General features: G+C 50.3%; 1 protein-coding gene across 1 annotated transcript; it reads right to left on the reverse strand.

Moving 5' to 3' along the window:
- Positions 1 to 782: 782 nt before the first annotated feature.
- Positions 783 to 20,322, reverse strand: CATSPER4 (cation channel sperm associated 4). Its single transcript, XM_054513231.2, has 13 exons — positions 20,302 to 20,322; positions 19,537 to 19,611; positions 18,914 to 19,057; positions 15,330 to 15,431; positions 11,897 to 11,994; positions 11,620 to 11,740; positions 11,275 to 11,408; positions 9,793 to 9,967; positions 8,799 to 9,010; positions 8,286 to 8,451; positions 6,526 to 7,639; positions 5,840 to 5,984; positions 783 to 4,254 (listed from the first exon to the last, which is right to left on the reverse strand). The coding sequence occupies exons 1-11, from the start codon at positions 20,320 to 20,322 to the stop codon at positions 7,589 to 7,591; spliced, it is 1,299 nt and encodes a 432-aa protein (XP_054369206.1). The 3' UTR covers positions 783 to 4,254; positions 5,840 to 5,984; positions 6,526 to 7,588.
- Between the last annotated feature and the right edge of the window lie 43 nt (positions 20,323 to 20,365).

The raw sequence follows: 20,365 nt of genomic DNA on the forward strand, positions 1-20,365 counted from the left end.
AAAAATGAAGAGGGGTGCCTGGGTGGCTCAGTCATTAAGCGTCTGCCTTCGGCTCAGGTCATGATCCCAGGGTCCTGGGATGAAGCCCCACATCGGGCTCCCTGCTCAGCAGGAAGCCTGCTTCTCCCTCTCCCACTCCCCCTGCTTGTGTTCCTGCTCTCGCTGTGTCTCTCTGTCAAATAAATAAATAAAATCTTAAAAAAATAAAAATGAAGAGACAATCCTGAGGGAGGGAAGGGAGGGGAGTGAGGGGAAGGAGGGAGGAGGGAGAGAGAGAGCTCCTTTGTGAGCCAGGAGGCAGGGGCGTCAGCATCTTCAAGTCCTCTTTAAGACTTTTTGGTCTCATGAGCCAACAAATTCTGTTTTATTTTGTTTCATGGTTTCAATTTTATTTATTTGTTTGTTTATTTATTTATTTTGCTCAAGCCAATTGGAGTTGGGTTTTCTGCCGCTTGCAACACACGTTTTCCTGATACATGTCCAACAGTGATGCTTTTGGGGTGACGAAAGAGAAGTTAATGCCTAACCCTTCCCTTCTTTCTGTGCCTGCTCTTTCCACGTTTTTTTTTTAAAAAAGATTTTATTTATTTATTTGAGAGAGAGAAAGCACAAGCAGGGGAAGCAGCAGGCAGAGGGAGAGAGAGAAGCAGGCTTCCCCCTGAGCAGGGAGCCCAATGCAGGACTTGATCCCAGGACCCCAGGATCATGACCTGAGCCGAAGGCAGACGTTTAACCGACTGAGCCACCCAGGTGCCCCCTCTTTCCACACTTTCTATCAAATTTGGAATGAGATGTTTAAAAGTCATTAAAAAGCAAAACGTAATGGAGATATTAGTGTTAAGCATTTCTGTACTTGTTTTATTATTTTGAATTTTAAGACTTTTCTCCCTTTCCTTTTTAAAAAAAGCTCACTGTTTCTGTTTGGGCAGGCATGTTTGGTCAGAGGGACAGGTTACAATTTAAGGTGCTTTGTACCAGTGTGTGTTCGGCGGGGCAGGGTGGGGGTTAAGTCAGTCACATAACTTTCTGCTATTGCAATCAATAGTATGTTGTGATACAGAGGACCAAATAATAATATCAACAAAGCTAACCCTCAAACACGAATGCTATGCAGTAAATGTGCTCTTATTACCCCAGCAGAAGAAAATGAGGCGTAGTTCAAACCCAGATAGTCTATCTTGCAGAGTCCATGTTCCTACTAACCTGGAAAACCATGAACACAAAAAGAAAAGCTGTCTCTGTTTCTCTGTCAAATAAATAAACAAAATCTTTAAAAAGAAAAGAAAAGAAAAGCTGTTTCATTCTCAGTGCATGAAAACACAGGATATACTTCATAATATCTGTGGGGGGATACATACAGCATTTTACAAATGAGCGCACATCCCCAGTCTCACCAATACAGTTTGTTGACACGGGGATAATCTTCTAATGAGCCAGCACCTACTCAGGGCTTTACTAAAACCCCCTGGGTTGGACTTGTCACCCCAGTCACTTCTGCCTGCCCAGCTCTGCTCTGCTCTCATCTGAATTCCTCTCCTCTGCAGCTGGGTATATTCCAAGGTGCTGCATAAATATTCCTCAGAATGAGGAGTCTAGGGACAGATACACTTGGGAAATGCATGCTATAATCTGCTTTAAAAATATGATTTTTATGGGCACCTGGGTGGCTCAGTCATTAAGCGTCTGCCTTCACCTCAGGGCATGATCCCAGGGTCCTGGGATCGAGCCCTGCATCGGGCTTCCGGCTCCGTGGGAAGCTGCTTCTCCCTCTCCCACTCCCCCTGCTTGTGTTCCCTCTCTCTCTGTCTCTCTCTCTGTCAAAAAATAAATAAAATCTTTTTAAAAAATATGATTTTTAAGGGAGTCACAGTGGATAGTGGAATAGTAAAAGCTCTGAAAAGTCCTGCAGTCAAGAAACCATTTTGTTTAATCCAGTAGTTTCCCAATATATTTAACAATAGAACCCCACCCTTTTTTGTGTGTGTAACATCTGTTGAAATCCCAAAGCGCTGGTGTCCCACAAAACACATTTTGGAAAATACTGGCCCCTAAGTTAAGCACTGCCTAGTTTTGAATGTAATGGAAGCTTCATTCCAAGGCTGGATTATCCAGTGATGAAAAGAAGTATTTTTTGAAGGAATTTGGTATTTTAAAAAGCAGAGTAGTCATTTTAGGAAAATCAGAATTTGATAAAAAATTTTTTTTAAAGATTTTATTTATTTATTTGAGACAGAGAGAATGAGAAAGAGAGAGCACATGAGAGGGGGGAGGGTCAGAGGGAGAAGCAGACTCCCTGCCGAGCAGGGAGCCTAATGCGGGACTTGATCCCGGGACTCCAGGATCATGACCTGAGCCGAAGGCAGTCGCTTAACCAACTGAGCCACCCAGGTGCCCAGAATTTGATAAAATTTAAAGGTTTGGGAGTTAGAATTACTTTGACAATGGCAGACATATGGAGGACACCATCATCTTTTTGGTTCCAGGACCCAGCTTCTGCCCTGCCAGAGGGTGAGCCTGGGAGTTAGCTGCACCACTTGAGGGAGGCCCTGTGAATTCAGCCTCTCTGTAATATCTGCCACACTGGTCTTGTCCCAACAACGATCTGGCCCCTCCTGGCCTCTGCTGGGGCTATAGTTCCTTCCTTTGGGAAGATTCATTCTCTGGTCAGTTGGGGTCCCGGGCGCTGGGGGCTGATGAATTGTCCATTCTATCTCTGCTACAGAGTGAATTTTTATGCCCCCCCATCCATATGTTAAATCCTAACACCAGATAATGATGGTATTAGGTGGTAAGGCCTTTGGAGGTGATCAGGTCATGAAGATGGAGCCCACATGGATGACATTAGTGCCCTTATAAAGGAGACCCCAGAGAGCTCCCTTGCCCCTTGTACTATGTGAGGACACAGAGAGAAAACAGTTGTCTATGAACCAGGAAGTGGGCTTCACCAGATACCTAATCTGCTGGTGACTTGAACTTGGACTTCCAGCGTCCAGAACTGTGAGAAATAAAATTCTCTTGTTTATAAGCCGCCCAGTCTGTGGTATTTTGTTCCAGCATCCTGAACTTACTGCCACAACCTCATGTGCTCAGCTACCTGTCCTCTTACTAGAAAAACCACCTCTACCCCAATGGACCCTCCAGATGCCAATGTCTGGGCAAACCTCACTGGCCCTCCCATAGCCATTGGACACACATTTGTCTGGGCCGTCCTAGGGTTACGATGTCCACTCTGGCCCCCGCCTCTTCTTCGCTGTACGGGCATGAGCTGCTCAGACTCACCTGAGTGGGTGTAGTAGCTGTCATTTCACATACAGACTCCCCCATCAGCTGGGTACTTGTCCAAAGCACAGGCTCTGGCTCTGGGACTACTACTCTGGGTGCGTTTAGGGGAAGCCTGCCTGGAGCCAGTCATGTCAGAGGACATTGCTGTCCCCAAGGAGCTGGGGATGAGGGCTGTCAAATGAGCAGCTGCTCTCTCAGGTGACGGGGCTGATCCCACTGGCCAGGAAGGTGTCTGTGCAGCAGGGCTGTGATGCTCCTCATGAGGGCTATTGTTGGGGCTGGGGGTGCAGCTGTAGTCTCCTTGCTGAGTCCCAGATGCGGTCGTTCCAGGACAGTCGTCCCGAGAATGGTCAGGGTTAGTGAAGTGGCATGGACGACTGCAATGGTTGTCGTGGGTAGAGATTCTTTCACATCAGTGATCCTGTTCAGTGTCGTCGGGGAAATCACTGTGGCTGACCTCTCAGACACAGTGGCTGTCATGGACCTCACTAATATGATGTCATCACCCGGTATGTTTAATGCTGTTAGAACTGTGATCGTGGCTGATACCTGAGAGTCAGTGGACACTGATGATTCCAATCCATTGATTATGGAGCTCGATGCTAATGGGGCTGTGGTTGGAGCTCTCTGATTCTATTTCAGGGCTTAGCTGAAGTGGCCATGCTAGACAAGGCTGTGTTTTTGGATCTCTCCTCCTGAGTCTCAAGTATTGGGGTTTTCTGCTTGGTGGGGCAGCAGAGCTGTTGGCTTGTGGTGAAGTGAGAGGAGTAGCTGGTGTTGTACTCTTCTGGGACGCTGACATTGCTGACCTCCTGATTGTTGCTGAGGGGTTAAGTGGAACCACAGAGACGTTGTCTCTCCCATTGTTGGTTAGAGCCAAGGTTGTCAATGAGCACGCTGTAGGCCCCTTAGGCACAGAGACTTTTGTGGAGTCTGCTGTACTTGACTCAGCCCCTTGGGTTGTAATAGTGCCTGTAAACAAACAAACAAACAAACAAAAAGAAACCAATACACCTGTTCCCTCCACCAATCCAGAGTTCTTTTCAAATGTTCTCAGTTGACCAAGTTTGGAAGAGTCGATAAAAATCATATCAACATGGGGCGCCTGGGTGGCTCAGTCGTTAAGCATCTGCCTTCGGCTCAGGTCATGATCCCAGGGTCCTGGGATCAAGTCCCACATCGGGCTCCCTGCTCAGCGGGAAGCCTGCTTCTCCCTCTCCCACTCCCCCTGCTTGTGTTCCTGTTCTCGCTGTCTCTCTCTGTCATATAAATAAATAAAATCTTAAAAAAAAAAAAATCCTGGCTGTAATGAACAGATGTCATGCCACAGTGGTCTCAAGTTTTTATTTGCAGGGAGAGATGTTTCCATTGGATCTGATTTTATGATTGTTGTTTTTTTCCCCCATGTGGTTAACCAGTTGTCCCTGCTGCCTTATGGTAAAGTCTATCCTTTCCTCACTGATTTGTCATGCTATTTGTCATTATGTATCCAGACCAATTTCCATGCTTTTTCATTTCTTTGGTTCGCTTGTCTATCACTGCAGCAACATCATATTATCTTACTTTAATGTAAATCCCAGTATCTGGTAGAGTGAGTCTCCCATCTTGCTCTTCAAAATTATCTCAGCTGTTGTTGACTTTTGGTTCCTCCATATATTTTAGAATCTGCTTATCAACTTCTACAAAATCCCTGTTGGGATTTTGGGTGGAAGTGTGTTACAATTATAGATTTGGTAAGAATGGACAACTTTATGATAATGAGGTTTCCCGTCCACAGCAGTTTTTTTGAGAAGCAGTAGCGTGTAGACTGGCCTCTGAAGTCAGACCTGGGATAGAATCCCAGCTGTGATAAGGGATAAATCACTTCAAGTTCATGAGCCTCAGTTTCCTCAGCTATATAACAGGAATAATAATAGTACTCACTTCACTGATGGTCATGAGGGTTAAGTGAGATAACACCTGTAAAGCACTTAGCATGGTGCTTAGCATATAGTAGGTGCTCAGTAAGTAGAACCTGTTACTGGTAATGATTATCCCCTCTGCTCCTCTCACCAAGATTGGTATCTGCTTCCTGGGTGCTTTGCCAAGGTTACTTCTCTCTGGCAAAATTATGGATTCATGGGAGTGATGAGACCTACAATTTCCTGCCACCTCCCAATATCTTCCCCCATACTGTCCTAGGAGCTCAGGATCCACGGCTGCGCTCCTACCTCAGGCTCAGTGAGGCATTGGAGGTGGTAGCTGTTCTTCGTTGGAGTAGGGCAGGGGAGGGCAGCAGGGGTCCAACGCCCTGGACCCCCAGTTCTGGGCCTTCTTGAGAGGGAACTACCCAAGCTATTGGCCTGGCACAGATGGGAAGGATAGACAGCAAGGGAGAGACAGCTGGGCTGACAGACAAGATGGCGGGAGTAGACAAAGATAGCATCCTGGAAGAGGATGGACGAGCAAAGCCAGAAGTCCCTTGGAGTTTATCCTGTCATGCTCCTGCCTCCAAATTCATTGGTGTCCCAACCCATTCAGACAATTTAGGGCTGGGGCGGGTGATGGCTGTACTCACATTATAAGATCTTCTTGGGGACACTACCTTCTGTCTCTTCTTTTGTCATCTTCTTCCCCTCTCTTCTGGTCTGTGAGAGCCCCCGGAGAAGGATAGATGAGAAGAGTATAAGGTGGGTGCTCACCAGGAAGACTGAGGGCTCCATCTGTAAGAAACAGCAGTAGCAGCAAAAGTCACCAGATGCCCGTGGCCCTGTGGTTGATGGGCTTGGAGAGCACGGAGCTCAAACAGGGGGACAGACAGCAGCTCCAAGACAGTGAGGCACGTCTAGCACTAGTGCCACCTCTCATGTGCCTGCTGAGCACACTATCACCCCCGTCCCCAGTTGTCCAGACTCCTTCCCGGCTGGCCCCGGGCTTCACTGGGCTGGAACCCATGCAGACAAGAGGGGAATGGAGGGTGAAGTTTCCCATCAGCTGCAATGAGGGGGCCTCTAGGGACTCCCATTCCAACTGGTGAATATCCCCAAGGCCCCTGTCAGCCTTTGCTGACCAGCTGGGCAGAACTCTGGGCCTTCCAGCCTTCCCCGCAACCCAACATCAGGGAATCTGAGTCTCAACAACATGGATGATCTTACTGGTCTCCCAATGCTTGGGCTAAGGGCTGGCCACTTGATTTTAGAGCTGCAGATCAATCTCATCCTCTCCCCACTGCACAGATGGGGAAAATGAGGCCCAATGACTTACCCAAGGATGAGAGGCCAGTCCTCCAAGGCAGCTCTTCCTAATGCCTATGACTGCCGCAGCTTTCTCAGACTCTTGCATTCCTAGCTCAGGAACTTGCTGTGGCTCTCAACAGTCTTTAGTGTGAAGGTCCCAAGGAGACCTCAACAGGTCCCAAGTACCCCACCAGATCTCATTCATCTGACCCACAAACTCCTCCTGCGATCTTCCAGCAAGCTCCAGTGTTCCTCTCCTCTGGAAAGCCTGCCAGGAGCCACGCGTTGGCAGTCATTCTCCATTGCCCCAGGATAGAACTGCCTGTACCTGCATGACTGGTCAGTGGTGACCTCATCAGACTAGGGCCCCCCAGAATGAGGACCAGTCTTCTCTATCTTCAGGCTGTCTCCTTCATCAGACTGGGGCTCCCAACCATGAGAACCAGATTCCCACCCCCTCCCCCACCAAAAAAAATTTAGAACACTACGGGGAGATTACATCCCTACCATTAAGTCAGAAATTTTCAGGGTACATTCTCTTTCCCTTTAGACTGGAAAGCTCTAGAGGGCAGTCAGTAACTCTCCCATCAGACAAAGAGGCTTTTGAGGGGAAAGATCTGTCTTGCCCATCAGACCTGGGGCAAGATTGCCCCAAGTTTGGAGATCCACCAGTCAGACATATTGATCCCAACACAAAACTTTATTGTCAATACATAGATGTCTGGCCCCACTGGCCTCACCTTTCTCCTCCTGGTGCACTTGGGCCCCAGCTAGCTCTGGCCTAAAGCAGGGGGCCAGGAAAGTCCATCCTTAGGACAAATCCTGGCTGCCTTGGCCAGCACCCCCCTTCTGTGCTCATTCTTTGCTGTGGGGCTCCCTCTCTCATCCAGCATCCTTGTCCATCTGAATTCCTCTGGACCTGAGGCTCACAGACACAAGCCCTGGAGATGCCACCCCCTTCACAGCCCCAGGCATCTGCCTAGGTGTAAGGGAGAAGATGGGCTCAGGCCAGACTGTGCCAAGTCACGTAGAGATGTAGGAAGATGCAGGTGGGTGTGTGTGCTCAGGCCCCTTGGCTCCCATCCTGCCTCTCAGCGGCTGGTCTTGTGTTTAAGGAGTATGTTTGTGTTGGATTCCTGAACCTGCAAACCAAGGGGTTTGTCAATCCCCCACCTTCACATGGCAAACGCCCCCTCACTCCCCTCCGCCACCTTCAGCAGCGAAACCACCAGGCTTGTCTGACTCTAGTTGCCTAGTGTCCTCTCCAAGCTTGGAAGCCCAGGCTGTGGACATTCACGAGGCTTCAGGTCGTTCTAACCCAGTCAGGTGGTGTGGGAAGCAGAGAAAGAAACTAAGTAATGAGGGTGTGTGCCTGTTTCTCCCTAGAAGCTTCCTCCCTGGGGAGGAGGCTGTTCTGATGCACTCTAGCAGGAACCCAGGGATCCTCTGCCCACAGTGTGCCTAGGTATCCGCCACCAGGCAGAAACTGAGCTGGCTCAGGCCACCCTAAGAAGGGGTAGGTTTGAGGGTGTCAGAGACTTAAGTGACTCAGTGGGAGGAGCCTGATGGGGGTGGGGGGCAGAGCCTCTCCGGGGAGGAAAGGGTGGAACTTAACGGATCAGAGGTGGCTGCTGCCTGCGCGGTGCCTGAGAGTCCAGGAAGGGGATCAGATCTTGGAATAGACAGAAAGTTTGACTAATGTGGCAGAGGCTGGGCGGGGCGGGAGGGGGGGGCTAGGGGGCGGGGCGGGCGAGCACTTATTGGGTAGGAGAGGGAAGCTGCCTGCACCTTTTCCCTGTTGATGAGCGCTGTGATCAAGTCTTGCTGGCAAGTCATGTCGCGGATGTCCAGGGAGGACCCGCTCACCACCGACAGGCTCAGTGACAAGTGCTTGTGGATCAGCTCCTCCTCCTGCTCCTGGTTGAAGCGGATGGAGCGGACTTCCTCCACTATCCTGGGGGCGGAGGGGTGAGTACTTTCTGAGGGCTGAGGGAGCTTGTGGGGGGAGGCGGAAGACGGGGCGCTGCCCTCCCATCTCTTCCCGGGCATCCACCCCGCTTCGCCCTCCCCCTTCACTCCTATGGAGATCCAGGCCAAGCTGCACGCTCTTGTGAGATGGAAGGAACCAGGTCTGGATTCTAGCTCCTCTACCCACAGATCCCCCTCCCTGGCAAGTCATTTAAACCTCTCTGGGCCCCAGGGTCCGCATTTTAAAATGATGAGGGCGTGAAGCCAGAAGAATCTGAGGCTCCGCTCAGCCCAGACTCACGGGACTCGGGGTGCCCCCAGTACCCGCCCTACGTGTTGAGCTCATCTCGGATCTCCTTGTACTGCATCAAGTTCTCCTGTATTGCCTCCAGCACCAAACAAAAGTTGTCACAGGTGTTTTCTGAGAGGTTAGACAGGTGGCCTCCCGACAGTGGCTCCTGCGGGGCGCCGGACATCTCCAACCGGGCGACCACACAGTGCACCAGGGGCAGCTCGTTACCTCCATCCAGGTCCTGCATGCCTCTCTGCGAAGAGAGGACACAGACAGCTCAGCCGGCACCCCTCCCCCAACCCCTTCCTGCTTGGCTCCGGGGAGGATGAGTCTCTTAGGACACCAGGGTTCTAATGCCACCCATTCCAGCTCTAACCAATCTTAGCACCCCTACCCTGCTGTGGGAGCTCAACTTCAAATGCATAAGCCCCTCCTCTACCTCTTGGAAAATTCTCACCCCTTTTCAAAACTTAGCACCCAATTTCACTCCCGATAAATCCTACCTAGCAAACTTTTTTTTTTCCCTACCTAGCAAACTTCTAAAGCCCTACCTACTCTCAAGTCATAGCCCACAACCCTCAACATTTTGGGAAGTACTCCCCCCTCCACCCCCACCAGCTTTTTGGAAGTTCTACCCTTGAATGAATAGCACTGTAGCTAACATTTAATGAATTCTACATGTGTGCCAACTACTGTTCATTTATCCATATAATTCTCATAATAGTCCTATGAAGGAAGTACTATTATTATTCCCATTTTACAGAAGACATCGAGGCTTAGATTGGTCACCTGCCCTAAGGTCACCCAGCCACTCAGTTTTGAGTTGCCATAGAAACCAGACATCTAGGAAATCCACACCCCTCAGATGGCACTCAAGGTGGGGGATTCTGCCCCCAGGTCTCAGGCTTGACTTTCTTCAGGCCCTTGAGCGTGCAAGCGTGTATGCACGCACGTGCCTACACACACATGCATGTGCTCAAGTCAGCACTCATGCGTTCACCCTCTCCTCCCTTCTGCCCTCCCCAGCCCACTCACCTCACTGAAGTTTATCTGATGCAGTTGCCCCTGCTCTCCTGCCTTCATCATCTGCTCCAGATTGGTGGTCACCACAACGACCAACAGGTTGATGCCAATGAAGGCACCAATGGTGATGAAGATGGCAAAGTAGATGGCGCCCCCAATCTCCATTGCGTACTCTCTTGTCTCTATCCTGGAGATGGCAGGCAGGAGCCCCATCACCTCCCTGGCCCTTTGAGTCTCAATTTCCCCATCTGTGAAATGGGGACATTATCTCAAGACCTACTAGGACTTCTGCTACCTCACTGCTGGTGAGCGGATCTAATGCCTGCTCTGACTATCAAAGTAGCTGCTCTTGGCTGAGCACCTGCTGTCCGGTCAGAGACAGAATGTGGGCCTCAAGCCACCCTCCTACGGTGGGGATTTGTACATTGGCATTATCAAGTTTAATCTATTGGCTATACTCTTGATTCATGTTTTTCTTATTATCAAAAGTAATTCAAGCTCATTATAGAAGGATCAGAAGGAAGAAGGAAGACATACAGGAAAAAAGCCCAGCCATTCTTAATACCTTATTATGAATCTCCCATAAAATATTTTCCTAAGTAATAAGGTCTTTCTCCCTTTCTCTCTCCTTCCATACACACACACACAAACACACACACACACACGTATATGTACATATATATACACTCTGGGCCAGGCTCTATGCTAAGAGATTTATACAGCTTTTCTCTATTGATCCTCACAGCAATTCAGACATAGTTAATTATTATAATTCCCAATTGGCAGGTGAAGAAGCTGAGGCTCGGAAGAGAGATGAAGTAACTTGTCCAAGGTTGCACAGCTAGTGTGGTGGAGCAAATACTCAAAAGCCCAGCGTCCAGTCTATCTTTATTGCACACCCTGTGATTTTCCCACCACCTACATCATACTGGGAAATGCCCGCAGAAGCTCTTTGCCAACTGTGCTTCTGCACTCACAAGAGATAAAAAGAAATCAGTCAGGGGGACCCACTCCCTGGAGTGGACTGGAAACAAATAGGGTTTAGACGTAATGGAAAAGAAGTAAAGAACAGAACCTGCTGGCCATCTGTGGCCAAAAATGACCTTGGGCAGCGGGTCTATGAATGAATGAAATGAGACTCTAAGTTCCCAGGAGTCCAGGCAGCTTGGTGGGCTCAAATGTGGGCTGGGAGGCTGTCCCGAAACCACAGATCTGCTCTCTTGCTCGAGGCCTCCTTGCTACCCAGCTGTTTAGCATGACAGGGGACATCTTCATGAACAGGTCTGCGGTAGGACTTTGAATGGATAGAATTTCAAGGGGGACAAGGCTTCAAGCAGACCAAGACCGGTCCTAGGGGTCTCCTTTTCCCTGATTTGAAGTGCCAGGCAGCCCCCTCCTGGTGGGCCATCCTCCTCCCAAGCCCTGGAGCTCCACTCCCACTGCCTTGCCCCGCTGGGGGGGTGGGGTGGGGACAGACACCCCTCAGGCACTCACTGAAAGTCATTATAGATGTCCACCCAGCCATCTTGGGTGATGCAGATGAAGAGAGTATACAGGGCAACCTGCATGTTCTGGAAATGCATGGGCACAAATGCACCAAAGAGAGTGACCCCAAACACGGAAAACACCTGCCAGAGAGACCAAAGAAGATGCCCGAACTTTACCCAAGGACCTGGAGACAGGACATGCAGATGCCATGCAAATGAATGCTGCCAAGGGAATCCCAGGGACTCAGGCCCAGAGGTCTCTCCTCCTCTCCAGACAGCCCCCCCCATCCCCAATGACCTGGGGGCCCTGGTCAGGGAAAGGGAGCAGCTGGGAGTAGGGGAGGGCACTGACCAGCATGAAGAAAAGGATGAGGGTCATGATATTGGCCATGTCGGGCACCGACTGCAGGATGACACGGATGATCCGGGCCAGAGGCTCCACCGCCATGCAGACATGCACCAGACGAAGCGCCCTGCGGCACAGCCTCTCAGGGGCGCCCCTCAGCCCCTCCCAGACCCCTCCTCCCCACTGCCCCCTGACCTGCCCAGAGGGTAAGAGGTGATCCCCAGCCCCTCTCTTTCCCCAGTCCGGACATGTTCCCTTCTTTTCCCCAGAGTTCCCAGCTCACCTGAGGGTATAGGTGAGAGCGTTGACATTGAGTTCATTAATGAAGAACCCCAGGAGCAAGATAAAGATGATAAGGAAGTTGAGGATGTTCCAGCCGTCCTGGGGGTGGTGGGGGATGGGGGGGTGGGCCAGCCCCAATGGGGTGTATCAGGCCCAGCCCGTGGGGACATCCTGGGTCTGCCCTCTCACCAGCCCAAGGATGGGGGGCTCAATGTTCCTCTCAGGGCAGCGCCAGTCATCTGCCATCCACTGCTGTTACTTCTCCTGCTGCCCCTCAAATATGCCACAAAACACCCAGGCTTACTCGCTGTCTCATATGTGTGTCAACAGCCAAGTGCAGTCTGAGACACACAGTGGAGACTCTCACATACACACAGCTGATTCCTAAGCTGAGCACCCACCTTGGCTAGTGCATAAGATTCTCAGGCTTGCTTCAATTCTCTTGTGCTAATGAAACCCTGGGGCAGGCCCCCTGGGGCACCTGGCTGGCTCAGTAGACCATGGGACTCTTGATCTCAGGGTCATGAGTTCAAGCCCCACACTGGGCGTAGAGCTTACTTAAAAAAATAAGAATAAAAAAAATAAAAAATCATTGTTAAGAAAATGCTAACTGCCGTTGAAAAGAAATTGCAAGAAGGTATGAAGGAGGAAATGTTTTTTCTTATGGAACAGATTTCTGCCTGCTTCCTAGGGCTAGTTCTGATAAAGTGGTGCATTGAAACGTTCACAAAAAGCATGGTACCTACTCTCCTCTTGAGTGTGGAAACATGTAAATATGTACCAGCCCATTCTATTTTCTCTTAATAAACATCCTTGCAAATGTTGTTTGCACAAGGCAGTCTTTGAGACATCCAGACTTCAGAAATGTTCTGGGTTCTACACTCTGTGTTCTGTGGAGTGGAACCTCTGACCCCTGGAAAGCTTATAATTCTAATTGGTTTTCCTGGTAATGGTATTTATTTATTTAAAAGATTTTATTTATTTATTTATTTGATAGAGAGAGACAGCGAGAGGGGGAACACAAGCAGGAGGAGTGGGAGAGGGAGAAGCAGGCTTCCTGCAGAGCAGGCAGCCTGATGTGGGGCTCGATCCCAGGACCCCGGGATCATGACCTGAGCCGAAGGCAGATGCTTAACGACTGAGCCACCCAGGCGCCCCTATTTATTTATTTATTTTTAAGATTTTATTCATTTAGGGCGTCTGGGTGGCTCAGTTGGTTAAGCAACTGCCTTCGGCTCAGGTCATGATCCCAGGGTCCTGGAATCGAGTCCCACATCGGGCTCCCGGCTCAGCAGGAAGCCTGCTTCTCCCTCTCCCACTCTCCCTGCTTGTGTTCCTGCTCTCGCTGTCTCTGCCTCTGTCAAATAAATAAATAAAATCTTAAAAAAAAAAAAAGATTTTATTCATTTACTTGAAAGAGAGGGAGAGAGCAGGAGCAGGGGGAGGGACAGAAGGACAAGCAGACTCCCCACTGAGTGGAGAGCCCGATGTGGGGCTGATCCCAGGACCCTGAGACTATGACCTGAGCCAAAGTCACTTTCTTAACTGATTAAGCCACCCAGGCACCCCCTGGTAATGGTATTTAAATGATACTTCCAGGGTGCCTTGCTGGCTCAGTTGGTTAAGTGTCTGCCTTCCACTCAGGTCATGATCCCAGGGTCCTGGGATAGAGCCCCACATTGGGCTCCCTGCTCAGCAGGGAGCCTGCTTCTCCTTCTCCCTTTCCCCTCTCCCCCCAACTCGTGCTGTCTCTTGCTCTGGTGTCTCTCTCAAATAAATAAATAAATAAATAAAATCTTTTAAAAAATAAATAAATGATACTTCATTTTTATGAAAGTATAAATACTTGATAGTTTTTAAAAATATTTTATTTTTATTATTTTTAATTTTTTTAAAAGATTTATTTAATTGAGAGAGAGAGTGCATGGGGGAAGGAGCAGAGGGAGAGAATCGCCAAGCAAACTCCCTGCTGAGCACGGAGCTGACGTGGGGCTCGATCTCAGGACCCTGAGATCATGACCTGAGCCGAAACCAAGAGGATTTTGGCTCAAATCAAGACACTCAATCGACTGAGCCACCCAGGTGCCCCTAAAGATTTTATTTTTAAGTAATCTCTATACCCAACATAGGGCTTAGAACTCACAACCCTGAGATCAAGAGTTGCATGCTCTACTGATTGAGGCCCCTGATAGGTTTTTTAAAGCCTCTTCTCAAACTTGCCCAAAGGCAAAATAAATCCCTTGACTTCAGAAATCATTTGGCTGTAGCAGTCTTATGGAAACAAAACTTGAGTCTTCGCCTCATTTAATGTAGCATTAAGACCTGTTCCCGGGGGGTGCCTGGGTGGCTTAGCCGTTAAGCGTCTGCCTTCGGCTCAGGTCATGATCTCAGGGTCCTGGGATCGAGCCCCACATCGGGCTCCCTGCTCAGTGGGAGGCCTGCTTCTCCCTCTCCCACTCCCCCTGCTTGTGTTCCCTCTCTCGCTGTCTCTCTCTCTGTCAAATAAATAAATAAATAAATAAAATCTTTAAAAAAAAAAAAAAAGACCTGTTCCCGGGGCATGTGGGTGGCTCAGTCGTTGAGCATCTGCCTTCGGCTCAGGTCATGGTCCCAGGGTCCTGGGATCGAGCCCCACATCGGGCTCCCTGCTCCGCGGGAAGCCTGCTTCTCCCTCTCCCACTCCCCCTGCTTGTGTTCCCTCTCTCGCTGTCTCTGTCAAATAAATAAACAAAATCTTATTAAAAAAAAAAATAAAGACCTGTTCCCACCCAGATAGCCTCTCTGACACTTTCCTGAACAGGGGTCAGCAAGCTATAGGCTGTGGGTCAAATCTGGCCAGCAGCCCCTTTTTTTGTAAGACCCTCAAGCTATGAATGGTTTTTATATTTTTAAATGGTTAGGGGGCAAAATCAAAAGAACAACATTTTGTGACATGTGACAATTATATGACGTTCAAATTTCGGTGTCTGTGAATAAAGCTTCCTGGGAGCATGGCTGTGCTGTTTGTCTGGACTGTCTACAGTGCTCTGTGCTCCACGGCAGAGGTGAGCGTTTGTAACAGACACTGTATGGCCCATGGGCCTTTACAGAAAGTTTGCTGACCTCTGCTCTTGAACCCTGTAAATTAAGGTGGAGACTCTCAAACCCATTTCTCAGGTAAGGAAATTAAGGTTTTCCCAAGATCACAGAACTGGGGAAGGCTAACCCAGGGACTGGAACCCAGGGAGGCTGCACTTCTAGGACAAATTATTTTCTGCTGCATCACAGACATCTCAGAAGTAGTCTCTCCACACCACACACACACACACACACACACACACACACACACACACACACACACACACATTCTCAGCTTGTTGGACCAGAAGCACAGGGGTGGGGTGCAGTCCCTAAGGAGGAGTTGGGGCAATAGCAGGGAGGGCCCAGGATCTCACCTTCCAGAAAATCCAGAAGCCATTTAACCAGCCAAGGAGAACCTCACAGATAAGGATGGTCAGCACAATGTCATCTATGGTAGAGAACAACTCATAGTGTTTCTACATGGAAGACAGAGAAAAAGAGAGGGGCCGAGGGGTCAGTGGAGCAGAGCCCGGGTGGGGCCAGGGACAGGGGGTGTCTGTAGGGGAAGGAAGGCTCATATTCCTGTTGCTCTTCATCCTCAGCATCTTTGAAGCTCCTTTAGAGCACATTTTCCATGTACACCTGCCATTCATGGTAGCATCCCCATCGTTCTACAAAGTAGATTTTATTCCCATCTCAGAGAGGAGGGATCAGAGAGGTGCCCAAGGCCAGACAGTTAGCAATAAAAACTGTTGTCTGGCTATAAACCTTTGCTCCTAACCTCTAGAGCAGGGATATGTGAAAGAGAGGGCTTGGGGAGAGGCAGAACAGGCTCCAGGATTGGGAAGAAAGGGCCTGGCCCCTTAACTGGTGGACGCCAAGCCCCATCCTTCCTTCTCTGGTTGTCCCAACCACTCCTGCTGCTCCAGCTCCCAAATCCCCCAGGTAAGGCCTGGCCAAACTCCTGCGTATCCCTCATGATCATGGGTCCAGCTCCCTGGGTAGGCTGATGGATGGATGGATGGATGGATGGATGGATGGATGGATGGATGACTTGATGACCGTGAATTCTTTTCAAAATCCAACTCACTTTCCCCTAATCGCTCATGAAGCTGTGACCCTACTATAGTTTGTGACCCCATTTACAGCTCCTAGAGCCCCCTATTCCACCCTGACAGTTGCCAAAGTCTTGTAAGGACTCCTCCCTTCCTTCACTTCCATGGCCAACAGACTCAGTGCCTCAAGGCTCATTGCCACACACAGAGTCCTCCTGGTCCCCACACCTTGCCATCACCCGTATCCACTGGCCAATGAGAGGCTGAGCAGAGCTTCTTAAACCCCAATGGGAGGTTAAGGTTATGGGCTCCCTACTTGTTCCAAATTCCCAAGGGGCATCACAGGCCAGGGATGTCTGTCTACAACAAGGAAGGACTTTCTTTCCCATCGTCTGTCTCCTCAGCTTCATCCCACTGGCCCTGGGAGGCAATAATTTTCCTTACTATTTACTGCGAGAGCTTCCTAACTAGTCCTCCTGCCTTCTCCAAGTCATGAGCATCTATAGCTAAATCAGAGTTGCTTCCTCTACCCTCAAGCCTGCCATGGCTCCCAATGGCCTGCAGGGTCTGAATCAGGTCAAAACCTGTCTGGCATTCCCAGGCCTCTAGGATTTGACCTTCATGGCCACATATCCTCTACCAGGGCTTTTAGCATTTTTGACTGGGACCCACAGTAAGATTGATGTATTTTATATTTCACAGCAGAGTACTCTGTCTCCCTCCTGCCCCCGCCCTCCCTCTCTCTCTCTCACATGCACACATACAACTTCTATTTCATTCTTTTTCATTCTACTTCATTCTATCTCAGAGTGCTGATATCTGCAGTCTGAACCGATCTCACGATCTGTGAGGGGTGGCAGCTGCCCTGGAGTCCACTCATTCTGCCATCTTGGCTCTTGGGTTTCTGCCTCCACCACACCAGAGGCCACTCTTGTCAAGGCCACAGGAACTAAACCCAAGGGATGCTCTGCGATCCTTCTCTGGCCTCCTCTCTTGCCTCTTCTGGCCCTACCTCCTCCCTGACAGCACCCCAGCACATTCTCCCACACCCTCCCACTCCTCTGGCCACCCCTCCTCAGTCTCCTTTCTTGCCACCACCCCCATTCTCTGTCCTTCACTGGGAGGCTCTCCTCAGAGCTCTGTCCTGGTGTTCTTCCCTTCTCACGGGACACTCTCTCCCCAGGTGGCCTCATCTCCTCCTTTAGCTTCTGGCAACCATCCACCCAGATGCTATCAACCCTCATGTTGCCATCTCTGCCCCCGACCTCCCGGCAGGGTTTCAGAGTTGACCTCTAACCTCTCCCTAGACATTTCTGTGTGGATATTGCCCCGGCACCTCCAACTACTACACTACTCAACCCAAACCGACCTCAGCGTCCTCCCCAAACCTGCTCACTGTCCTGTGTCCCCCACATCCCAACAAACAGCACTGTCCCCACACAGTTGCTCAAGCCAGAAATGTAACTCCTTGCTCTCCCTTTCACTACATGTGTGAGAGGATGAGGTATGTTAAACAGGGTAGCACATATTAAGTGTTCACTATCTGTTGTCAAGAAAAGCAATCAGGGGGCGCCTGGGTGGCTCAGTCGGTTAAGCATCTGACTCTTATTTCGGCTCAGGTCATGATCTCTGGGTCCTGGGATCAAGCCCCACATCAGGCTTCCTGCTCAGTGGAGAGTCTCTCTCCTTCTGCCCCCTCCCCCTGCTCGCTCTGTCTCTCTCTCAAATAAATAAATCTTAAAAAAGAAAGAAAGAGAAAGAAAGAAAAGAAAGATGAAAGAAAGAAGAAAGAAAGAAAGGAAGGAAGAGAAAGAAAGAAAGAAAGAAAGAAAGAAAGAAAGAAAGAAAGAAAGAAAAGAAAGAAAAGAAAAAGAAAAGCAGTCAGGAAGGCCCATGGATTTGACTCCTAGAGAGCTTTAGATGCATGGGACCTCTTTTACCCATGGCCCTTGCCCAAGTCCAAGCCCCATCATCTTTCACTAAACATCACAACAGTCTGCCTGGTCCATTTTTTCCCATTCCCAACACCCTCCCTTCTGTGGTCCACCCTGTGGGAGCGAGTGTAAGTTTTCTAAAACACATAACTGGTCATGTTACTTCCATGCTTTAAACCATTCCCTGGCTTTCCAATGACATAGGATAGAGGCCATCCTCCTTAAGATAACTTAAAGACCCTCCACCAGCTAGCTGCTGACCACCTCTCTGAAATCATCAGCCACTGCACTGGACATTTTTAAAATACCAATTTCAAATAGCACAGTTCATGTATGAAGTACACTCCTTATAGGAAATTAAAACATCAAGAATAAGAACAAAATCATACTGGACTTCAGGATGGACATACAGAACTTGCTCACAAGCTGTTTCTTCCACCCCCAAACACTCTTTCCCACCTCTCTCTGCCTGGCTGACTCCCACTTACTCTTTATTCCCACCTGAAGCATTCTTTTCCCCAGAAGCCTTCCCTGACCGTACAGATTAGGTAGGTTTGATGCCCACTTTGAGCTCCCACGCACTCCGTGACCCTCAGGCATCCGTAAGGACATGCTTGTGTCTGCTGTGATCATACCTAGGACCCTGGCAGTGAGCGATCTTCTCATAGTGACTACTGATTAAAATGGGATACCCTCCCCCACCAGGCACCCATTTGTCTGCCTCCGCTCACATCATTTTTCTCCTGCCCTCTCTCTCTACAAATCCAATGCCTTCCTCAAATCTAGGCCCCCTCCACCATGAAGTCTTCCTTGATCTCTAGTTTCCTTGAAGGTGAGAGCTGACAGGCACCTGAAGAACATTCAATGCAATCGTCATGAGCAAATGAGGAGCCTGAGGCCCAGAGAGAAAAGTGCCTTGTCCAGGCGCCTGTTAGATCAGCGGGGGCAGAGGTCGGGCTGGAGTCCCACCTGGCCAAGGAAGGAGTTGGTGCGCAGAGCAATGGTGATGGCGTTGACCACCAGCAGCAAGGCCAGAAGCAGCCGGAAGGCCGGGTGTCGAAGCAGCTGCTTGACATACATGCGAGTGATGAACTCCTGGATGTCCCAGGCATCCTGGGAGAGGGCGGGGGACCTTCCTTCAGGCAGGTGTCACCGTGGGAGGCCTCTGCCTGGATGTCGGTTCTCAGTGAATGGGGGCCCCTAGGGGAGGGCCACTCTAGGGGGAGAAGTTGCTTGAGAGGGGTCTTGAAATGGGGGCATCGATGTAGGGGTCACTACCTAAATGGCCACTGAAAGGGGGTGACTGCTGGGGAATCTTTGCAAGAGTCATTGCAAGGGAGACCCTTAGGGGCTCTGCTGGCGAGCAACTGTCATTATATAGGGGTTCCCGTGGGGAGCACTGCCAGGTGGGTACTAACATGCCATGAGAGGTCATCACAGGGGTCACTGCTGGGGAGGGTCCTCAGAGGGGACATTCGGGAACTAGAAGGGGCAGAGTTATTATGGTGGCCCCTGGCCCACAGGAGCAGCTGCAGAAGGGTGACTGTGGGGTGGGGGGTCACTGCAGGCTGCCGCCCCAGCCCCCTCCTTACCTTGGTGCTCATGATGTCTCGGCGGTTGATGAGCACTTGCTCCTCCGACCAGGAGTAGGGCTCGTGAACAGCCCTCTGCGATGGTGAGCAGGGGTCCCGTCAGTGCAGCCACAGGCCCCTGCGCCCCGCCCCTCCCTGGCATGCCCAGCTTGGGTGCACCGAGGCGGGGGCCACCTACCATGACATTCAAAGGTTTAATACTGGTGTTGGTCCACTGTTTTGATTACCTGGCATAGCTCTCAGTCTCCTCCCACCCGTCAAAGAAACTTCATTCCGAGTGGTCTTGCTCCCCCTCGTGGTGATATCATAGAGGACTCTGTGACCTCCAGCTGTCTGCATTCCACCAGGGAATTCTGATACCACTGACTCCCCTCGGTACCCCACGGAGGAAGCCAGGGACGCTCAGGGGCTGGCCTGGGGTTAGAGGTCAGAGGCCGATGGGAGCAGGTCAGGTCTCTTGTGCAGCCTGGATGGAGACACAGGGACATGTCCCTACTCTGGGTCCCGGAGCTGGAGGTGAGACTGGGAGAAGAGAGGTGCTTGGCCCGGAGGCCCTCCTCCCAGCCAGCCTCAGCCTGTACCCCACCCCACCAGCTACACCGTCCACGACCCCAGTCCCCAGAGCTGCCCAGCCTGTCCTTCCATGCGAGGTGTGCTTCTCCATCTGGAGTGAAAGGCCGGTCTCTGTTTCTCTTTGTGCCCCCCTGGGGAGGGGGCAGGAGAGCACCCCCTGGTCTCCGAAGGGCTGGGAAGAGATGGGCATACTTGGAAGCGCTCACTAGCCATGGATCAGCAACCCAGCATCCCGACAGGCATAGACTTCAGCTAT

This window comes from Mirounga angustirostris, unplaced genomic scaffold (assembly GCF_029215605.1).
Source record: "Mirounga angustirostris isolate CCGP_5_RB_7025 unplaced genomic scaffold, mMirAng1.0.hap1 SCAF_4, whole genome shotgun sequence".
Taxonomy (NCBI): Eukaryota; Metazoa; Chordata; class Mammalia; order Carnivora; family Phocidae; genus Mirounga; species Mirounga angustirostris.